Source organism: Panicum virgatum, chromosome 8K (assembly GCF_016808335.1).
Source record: "Panicum virgatum strain AP13 chromosome 8K, P.virgatum_v5, whole genome shotgun sequence".
Taxonomy (NCBI): Eukaryota; Viridiplantae; Streptophyta; class Magnoliopsida; order Poales; family Poaceae; genus Panicum; species Panicum virgatum.
Genome location: NC_053143.1, coordinates 50,414,933 through 50,425,103, shown reverse-complemented (window position 1 = coordinate 50,425,103; position 10,171 = coordinate 50,414,933). Strand labels below are relative to the sequence as shown.

The following is a 10,171-nucleotide window of genomic DNA, read 5'->3' as shown; positions in this document are numbered from 1 at the left end:
TGATGATCTGACTCGCTGGCCAGTGATCATACCATTCATAAGTCTGTAATTCCCGGTTAACCGGCCAGATCACAAAGGTTGTTAGTGATGAGTGTTAGTGCTAAAATAAAGGTTGAAGATTATAGTGTTATCCCAACTTTGCGATAGAATTTGGTTCCCAAAATAAAGTACTGTATGCATGCACAAGTCGTCCCTATGAATACCTCCGAGCTATATATTGTGTCATCGTGTGAGCATATCTTATGAATAATCATAATCAGCTGAAAATTCAATCAATCGTATCGGATTGAGAACTTAAAGCAAAGGATTGCAACAGATGGTACCAACTTTTGAAAGCATTCTCAAGTTTACTACAATATAATAAAATAGCAGACTGATTTTGTAACAAAACGAAAAAACAAATTCAAAATCTTGCGAGTTCAAAACCTTTCCAAAATTTAAGCATCAATTTGAGCTCCTAAACTCAATCTCACGCACATGATCTCTTTTAGTCCAGTCCACACTTCATCTTTCCAAAACCAACCCACACCTTTCTTAGATTTTCTTGTTCTTAGCTTGTCCAAATGCGACAATTTTCTTCTTTTCTGGCCCGATTTGGCTTTCACTTACATTAGCCCAGCTTCATAGTGATGTTTTCCTCCCTCCCTCTTTCTCCCCTGTTCTCCCCGGACATGCTATACATTCTACGCCGGGGCTTTTAGTTCTCTTGCCCCATTTGTTTCAGTTTCTGGTCAATTTTGAAGGCTCAATTTTGAGAATTTTAAAAGTAGGATTATTTCCAGAATCGAGAGTCCAGATGATTATGGATTCTTGATTCTGGATTCTATGAGTCTCTGACTTTTGGATTTCTCAAAGTCGACCGTAAGCTGAAACAAACAGGGCCTTTGTTGCCTGAGCAGAAGCTAATTAGCAAGCAGAAAGAAGAATATGTTACTCGTAAGGCCAGGATCAGTCTCGGATAATATGGCACTTTATTTGGCATGCTAAACTACTAGTTAATCATGGTGCTTGTCCTTGCGATCTTGTTAACTCTAGTCATGGAGAGTGAGTAAAGGTCGATCATGGATGACGGCGCAGATGTCGCTGGCCGATCACTGCCGCATATTGCCCCTTTACCATTATATTGGTTCGAAAGGGTTTGTACCGGCTTTTTTTTTGAAATGATGTTACACAAGTGAATGAAGAAATATGTCTTGAGTACTGCATGTTCCACAAACGATTGTGCAATTGCATTTGTACCACCATTGGTTGTTGTAACCAACTAACAGCAGGAACAATGGCATTTACATATATAGTTGGTTCTAAGAATTACCCGACGATACAGATATTTTTGCACAAGAGGCCTTGGGCATCAGACTTAGGCCCAAAGGTCATTTGCATCACTGATTCGAAACAAGAACCGATGGGCCAAATTAAATTTGTATCGTCTGCTTTAAATTCATTAAACTCATTCAATTCTCATGAGTGTCAAAAATTTCACCCAAATTCACTGAAATGACATGTTTTGAAAGATCAACCTTAGAATTTCCCAATATCTATCTCCATATACTTGGTTTTGTTTCTTAGTCTTCCTCTTCATTCAACCCTGTTTGTGTGTTGCGCTCGGTAAAACCTAACAACGACAGGTCCGGTAAAACCCAACAACGACAGGTCCGGTAAAACCCAATAACGGCAGAGGCAACGACCCCTCCATGTTGTTCACGGTCTGATCAACATTCTTTTCCTCTGCCTCTTTTGTTTTGATTTGTTGCGCGGTGCATGCCCTGTAAGAGGGGATGCCTAACACGGTAGCGAGATTTGTTAATTATATATGTTATCGAAGTGGAGAACTTTATATCACTATGTGTCATGAACTAGATTAACAAAAGGGAAACACATTGAAGTGGAAGATTTAAAATAATGCTCCACATGGACAAGATAATAAAGGTCAGAGCATGCGACTACTTTATGCTAGTCAAGGTCGCTCCAGACCCTGGTCATGCCGAGCTTTTTGGCGCGTGGATCATGGGTTGGTCATTAGTCTTAGCCTATACTATATATAGTAGTTTCATTGTCAATAAATGAGGTTCCATGTAGGCGCATATGATGATACCACTGCAGATCTAGATGTCATGTTTACATGCACTCAACTCTCAGATGACCACCAAGAGACCACAAGCATTAATCAACCCAAAATCTAACGACTCCGTACAGTACACGGTGTTCTAGTTGGAGAACTCCAAAATAGTTCAAAAAGAAACTCCAAAAGAGTTCAAAAAGAAAAAAGGTTCTAGTGGGAGAAATGCTCCATTTGGACTAGATACATCACAGCACTTGAATTGTTTTTTTTAGGACCACAGCACTTGAATTGTTAGGCATCCCCCATTATTACTGCTGGCACGAACCATTGAAAAGCAGGCCAGAAAATAAGGCAGAAGAATAAAATTGATAAGAAGACGAGTCTGCTGTGGAGTCATGGATCGATCATTGCCTTTTTGAGCTTCCATCTGACAATGCACATTGCACGCCCAAATCGGTCGGTCCCTTTCTGCCAGGCCATCCACGAATACAACTACTACAACACAATGAAGGTTGGAGACTTTATAACAAATTGGACTACCCAAGCATGATGATATCCTGTGGAAGGTAATCACATGAACATCCACAAACTAATGAAGTAGATTTTGGTACTGTAGCATATTTCGTTATTATTTGACAATTAATGTCCAATCATGGACTAATTAGGCTTAAAAGATTCATCTCGTATGAATCAGTTATACTGTGTAATTAGTTCTTTTTTCAACTGCATTTAATACTCATTACATGTGTCCGAAGATTCGATGTGACGGATACTGTAGAACTTTTTTGCCAACTAAACAGGGCTTCGATCACTACCTTTTAACATAAGTAAATTTATGAGATGAGATTTCTGCAGCAAGATTTATTTTGAAAATTAATCTCCTTATCTTTCATGTTTTTATACCTACAATTACTATTCAAAATACTTAGTTCAGCAGATGGTCCTACAAAAAATATATTAACTAGCACAGGAATCTCTTGTTTCTGTTATGCACAGTAACAAGAGACATGCATGATTACAGAACAGCCGTCCTCATGCCATATCATTTTACCTAAGTAGGTTTCAATCTTATCTTTTGCTTGGATAAAAAATAGTGTTAGATTTAGTCTCACATCGAAAATTGATGGTGGCGAGCACAACATATAAGGTGGGACCGCAGTTCTCACCCATCAGGCTAGTCTTTTGGGTTGAGTTTTAAGCATGAGGTCTTGGTTGGTTGGGCGCCGACTCGTGAGTATAGCGGGCTGAGCCGGTTTCTGTTGCGCACTCTAACAAAAAGGAATTTAAGCACTGTGAATATATTTCCTTCCTTGACTGTCTTATTTCGTTATGTGCGCATACTTGTCAGGCAAGCTCTATATAAAGTGCAAGTAGGTGCAGCAGAAGAATCACCACACACTCAGATCCTTGAAGCATCCACTAGTAGCAAAATGGCTATCTTAGGGGCCCAGAAGAGGTCCTTCTTCCTTCGGCTTGTGGCAACGCTCATCAGTATTCTGATTGCATGGCCCTGCCCACCATATTCCTTAGCCACAGCATCCACACTCCATAATTCATCTGAAACAGATCGACAAGCCCTTTTGTGCCTGAAATCCCAGCTGTCTAGCCCTGCTGGAGCCTTAGACTCATGGAGAGACGACTCACTTTCATTCTGCAATTGGCGAGGGGTCTCATGCAATGGCAGCAAGGCAGCTCGTGTTGTCGCTCTTGACCTTGCAGAGCTAAACATAAAAGGAAAAATTCCTCCTTGCATTGCTGACCTTCATTTCATTGATACGATCGACATGGCTTACAATCAAATAAATGGCCCCATACCCCCAGAGATAGGCAAATTGACCCGGCTGAAGTACCTCAACCTCAGCATGAACTCCATCACTGGGAGGATTCCAGATTCCATATCATTTTGTTCCAAGCTTGAGGTTATCAGACTAATCAACAACTCCATCGAAGGTGAGATCCCTCCAAGTCTTGCCAAGTTACAGTTCCTTCAGCAAATTGTTCTTAGTAATAACAACCTTGGCGGAAGAATCCCTTTGGGGATTGGATTGCTTCCAAAGTTGCAGTATCTGTTTCTCCCAAGTAACAACCTTGTGGGTAGTATTCCTGAATCCTTGGGCAACAGTCCATCGCTCGCCATTGTTGTTCTTCGGAACAATAGCTTAACGGGTGGCCTTCCACTTATGTTGGCAAATTGCTCAACACTGTACTACCTTGACCTCATGCAAAACAAGCTCAGTGGAAACATCCCCTCTACTCTCTTCAATAGCACATCACTTGTTACATTAGATCTCTCAGATAATGAATTCTCTGGGGTCATCCCATCATCCTCCATGATGTCCCCACCAATACAATATATTAGCTTAGCAAAAAACAACTTCTCCGGAGTTATACCTGCCACATTTGGAAACTTCTCTTTTCTTTCCACCTTGCTCCTTTCTGAAAATAACTTGCAAGGAAGCATCCCTGAAAGTTTAGCTAGAATTCAGGTATGGGAAGCATTAGACATGGCTTATAACAATTTATCAGGCACAGTACCACAGAAACTTTACAACAAAACATCACTCAGCTACCTTGGCCTTGGTGTAAACCAACTTGTGGGAAGAATTCCTAGTGACATTGGCAACACTCTTCCGAACATCGAAACACTGGTCATGGAAGGAAACAAATTTGAGGGCCCGCTGCCTGTGACCTTAGTCAATGCCTCCAAACTCCAAGCATTAGAATTCCGTGATAATGCATTCACTGGGGTAGTTCCATCCTACTGGTCACTGCCCAACTTGATTCAGTTGGACCTTGGTGCAAACCAGCTTGAAACAATAGACTGGACTTTCTTGTCTTCGGCATCAAACTCTACTGAACTTCAATTAATATATTTGGACAATAACAAGTTAGAAGGAACATTACCAAATTCCATTGGCAATCTCTCAAGGAGCCTTCAACAGTTATTCCTGACAGAAAATAACTTCACTGGAACTATACCATCTGAGATAGGAAACCTCAAAAACCTCACAATTCTCCAATTAGGGGGGAATAAATTCCTTGGAACCATTCCTGATACACTTGGAAACCTTGACAACTTGTTTATCTTAAGCTTGGCACACAATAATCTTTTTGGTGAGATCCCACAGTCAATTGGGAAATTGGAAAGGTTAGGTCAACTTTATGTCCAGGAGAACAATTTAAGCGGTTCAATACCTCCGAGCATAGGAGGCTGTAAGAGTTTGGTGATACTGAACCTATCGCATAATGTCTTCCAAGGAAGCATCCCGCCTGAGCTCCTCACCATTTCTTCTCTTTCTGGAGGCCTAGACTTGTCCTACAATAAACTCACCGGATCCATATCATCTACCATTGGCGACCTGATTAATCTTGAATCCCTTGATATATCCAACAATCAGTTATCCGGAGATATTCCTCACACACTTGGTGAGTGCCTTCACCTGGAATCCATCCATCTAGAGGTGAACTTTTTTTCTGGAAGCATCCCATCATCAATTACGAGCTTAAGAGGCATGACTGAGATGGACCTTTCCCAAAACAATTTGTCTGGTGAGATCCCAGTTTTTCTGGAGACCTTTACCACCTTGCATCTCCTCAATTTATCATTCAATAACCTTGAGGGAGCAGTCCCTACCGGTGGTGTGTTCGGCAATTCAAGCAAGGTACTCCTGCAAGGAAACAAGAAGCTATGTGCAACTGATCCAGTGCTGCAGTTACCAGTTTGCATGTCGACAGCAACAAGAAGAAACAAGACTTCCTACATCATATCAGTAGCAGTTCCTCTTGCCAGTGCTGTGATGGTTTTGACTGCATGTTCTGCACTCATCATCATCTGCAAGAAGAGAATTCACTTCAAGAACCGGCGTCTTGACCCACCATGCAAGGAACTGACGAAGATCTCGTACTCTGACATTGCCGATGCGACGAATGAATTCTCATCGGACAACCTAGTTGGATCCGGACAGTTTGGAACTGTATACAAAGCTACATTCAAGTTCGAGGCGCACCCAGACCCAGTTGCGGTGAAGGTGTTCAAGCTCGACCAACTTGGAGCACCAAAGACCTTCTTTGCTGAATGTGAGGCGTTAAGAAACACTCGCCACCGGAACCTGATACGCGTGATCAGCCTGTGCTCAAGCCTGGACCAAATGGGAAACGAGTTCAAGGCCCTGATCCTTGAGTACATGGGCAATGGCACCCTGGAAAGCTGGCTCCATTCTTCGAAGGTGGACACACAAGAGAACAAAAGGACAGGCAGGATGTTGAACCTAGGTTCAAGAATCCTGGTAGCCGTGGACATTGTTGCTGCCTTGGACTACCTCCACAACTGGTGCAGACCACCTTTGGTCCACTGCGATCTGAAGCCGAGCAATGTGCTTCTGGACGATGACATGGTTGCTCACGTTAGCGACTTCGGATTGGCCAAGTTTCTGCACGGTTGCGATTCTTCAGTGAGGGTTATGAGTTCAGCAAACATCGCCGGGCCAAGAGGATCCATTGGATACATCGCGCCGGGTGAGAACTTATTCATGCATACTCCCTCCGTTTCGAATTGTAGGTTGTTTTAGCAAATCTAGATGTATAAATTTTATCATGCATCTATATATAGCATTTATCTAGACACACAGCAAAATCTATGTATTAGATTTACCAAAACGACCTACAATTTTAAACAGATGCAGTACGCATGTAATTTAAATACAATATGTTTTGAGGAAATTGATCTTCACTGAGCTACCAATAATGCAAAATCAAATAACTTTTTTCTAAATAATGGGAATGACCACTAAATGTTTGCCTGTATTTCCACAGAGTACGGGATGGGTCTGGAGGTCTCGACAGCGGGCGACGTCTACAGCTACGGCGTCATCCTGCTGGAGATGATCACGGGGAGGCGCCCCACCGACGGCCCGTTCGAGGGCGGGCTGAGCCTCCGCGGGCTCGTCGAGGCCACGCTCCCACGGAACGTCGGCGAGGTCCTGGACAGCAGCCTGCTGCTACTCGCCCCGCACCACGACGGCGCCGGCGAAGTCGAAGCAGCAGGACGACGCGGCTCCGACGGGTGCTACGAGGATTGGGCGGCCCTCGGAGTCCGGAGCTGCGTCGAGCGGCTCGCCGAGCTCGGGCTGAAGTGCGCCGCGGACTCGCCGGGAGACCGGCCGGCGATCGGCCGCGTCTACGCTGAGGTCGTGGCGATCAGAGAAGCGTTTTCCTTGGCGATGGAGGTTTCAGCGGCCCACGGGTAGCAGGCCAGGCCCATCCGGCGGTACGGTACATCGCGGTTGTGGGTGCTGTGGGCTGGTGTGCTGGCCTCGCTGCCCCTGGGCTGCGTGACCCGTTGTTGCAACACGGCCTGAGCTCACACGGGCATGGGCGCTGTGTCTAATCGGGCTGGATTGTACGGCACCACCTTAATCGGGCCACCTGCATGGAAATACGAGCCCAGCCCAAAAGCTATAATCACATTCTTTGTGAGATAATCTCTTAATCATGTGCTTGTATAGTTTTCTTTAAGGGTTAATTAAATGCGTGCCATTGCAAATATGTAAATTAGGCGATATACAATACTATTCACCTATTTAGAGCATGCCATTACAATTCATTACAAGTTCAAACCATGGCATTTTCTATGTTTTTTATTGTCTTAGGCCCACCCATAGCCTGCAGGTCATCGTATTTTCATAAAGCTCAAAATGCCCTTGTTACGTCTGTTTCTCTCCACTCGCTGACACACAGACCCCATATGTCATCCCCTTTCTCTAGTCGTTCTTCCTAATAAATCTTACTCGGGGTGCGGGCGGGGCACCTGAACCACTCGGTGATCTGCTAGCTGCTTCGGTACGTGTTCTTACTCATGGTGTGGGCGGGGCACCTGAACCACTATGTTGATTTTGCTAGCCATTAGAGCAATGGCTCTATGGAGGCGGTCTATATATACGCCTCACCCCAGGTTCTTTGAGGTTGCTGGAGTCCTGAGAAACCACACACACATTGAAGAAACATCTCCAAGTCATCCAAGAGCAAATTGATCACATCCTTATGTTAAGCACATACTTTGTTAGTGAGAGTGCTAGGTTAGCTCAAGACTAAGCGTAAGAGCAAGGTATTGTGCCTTTGTGAGCTAGTTCTTGAGTGAACCAAATTGTCTCTCGGTGTGCCGGAGCCTTGGAGTCATGAAGACTCACCGGCAACGTCCAGCTTGGTGTGGAGAGGCATCGATGATCTTTGTACAAGAGATATGGAGACCTCCATCATTTGTGGAAAAGATCCTTGGTAGAAAACGGGATTAAGGTGGTCGGGAACTTGGCGTGAGCCTTTGTGGCCTACAATCTTCATGGCAAGCCAAACTATCCCCGGAAGAGATTTGGTGGTCGAGAGCGATACTCTTGATGGAGTGTTTCAATAACGTGGAGGTGGTTTAGTGCCTACTGATATCACGAGATACATTCTTGTGTTGGCGAGATAGACAAAAAGAGATGTGGTGGGGGTATTTTTGGTGGGTCCAAGAACATCAAAAATGTAGAAAATGTCATGATTCAAACAAGATAAGAATTATAGTAACATATTTACGAATAGACGAATTGTAGTAGTATATCTCGAAACTTGCATATTTGTAATGGCACCTAATTAACCCTTTTTTAAATATCGTACTATATGAAAAGAGAGGGAGTGAAAGGATTTTTTTTTAAAGTTCCAATGCCCAGGGATCCATTACGAAAAATTTCAAAAATTGGGTCTCAATTCGCAAGTCGCAAGTCTTTTAGAATTTGACATCCTAACCCACCAGACCACAATAATCGAAGTGCCTCAGTTCAACAGCTGCAATGTTGACACGTCGTGGGACCTAGGTAGAATTAGAAAAACAATCTCAATCACCCACGTTAATTGTCCTTTCTCTAGTTGCACTGACACAGAAACGCCCCGCGCCCATCCGTGCCTCGTTCCTCACTGCAGTATTTTATTGCCCTCGAGTCGAATCAAGTTGATTTTTGACCTGAAAACAAAACGTCGGTAGTCACTATGTGCTTTCGTATTTGGGTAGCCCGCAGATTCGGGCTAAGTTTAGTCCCACCCTGTAAACACAAAAACACAAAATTTTGTGAAGGAATCTTGCTAATTTAAAGTACTAAATAAAGCCTATTTATAAAATTTTTTGCATGGATGGGCTGTAAATCACGAGACGAATCTAATGAGCTTACTTAATACATGATTTGCAACAGTGATGCTACAGTAACCATCCACTAATTATTGCTTAATCATGGATTAATTAGCATCATTAGATTCGTCTCGCGATTTACAACCCATCTGTACAAAAAAGTTTTGTAAATAGACTTCATTTAGTACTTCAAATTGGCAAGATTCCGTTGCAAAAAAATTTTATGTTTACATGTAAAAGGAACTAAATAGGGCCTCGATTTTACCGCATCTTGGAGCTGTCCTAAGAGCAAGGGCAATGGTATTCGCCTGGGCTGCAAGGCCGGCTGAGAGTGGTGGCCCCGTTGCCATTCAATGCGTCGCAGGCAGCAACCACCAATGAGAGGAGCCGCGCAGTCTCTCCGCCCGCTTAAGCGGGCGTTTTGCCAGACGCCGACTCCCTTCTCTCTCCTTCCACATAGGATCCAGCCGGTTCTCAGCTCTTTATAATACTTGCTCTAAGTGGTTTTATGAGTAGGAGGGGATCCCAAAGTCAATTTAAATCATGGACCCACGGCCGCATTCACTTCCCGTCCGCTGCTCGCGCCCACCGGTCCACGGACGCGCCGGTGCCACCAGCCTCCAGGGGTGGTAATTAATGAGTCGTGGTTTTAGTGATTTCTTCACCATTTAATAAAATTTTTAAATTTTTTAGTTAAAATTGAATAAAATTAGAGTCTAATTTTTTTATGGTCCGATATTTAAATTTTCTAATTCAAAATATTGAGTCTTTTACCACCCTACCCGCCTCTGTCTCTCCCTCTCTGTGTTTAATTTCTTATACACTAGCAATCTTGTAACAATCTTTGTATTTCGGCTGTTTGGATATTGTTCTGGAAGAGAGAATAATTCGGAACAAGCCGGAATAAGACAAGCCCAAGGGAGAGAGAACATGTTGGATGTTGTATTGTTCCGGCC

At 43.6% G+C, this 10,171-nt stretch overlaps 1 protein-coding gene across 1 annotated transcript; it reads left to right on the top strand.

Moving 5' to 3' along the window:
* Nucleotides 1-3,431: 3,431 nt before the first annotated feature.
* On the top strand, nt 3,432-7,305 carry LOC120645917 (probable LRR receptor-like serine/threonine-protein kinase At3g47570). The gene is made up of 3 exons (XM_039922630.1): nt 3,432-5,149; nt 5,519-6,574; nt 6,872-7,305. Exons 1-3 carry the CDS (start codon nt 3,490-3,492, stop codon nt 7,303-7,305), a joined length of 3,150 nt encoding a protein of 1,049 aa, XP_039778564.1. The 5' UTR covers nt 3,432-3,489.
* Nucleotides 7,306-10,171: the final 2,866 nt, after the last annotated feature.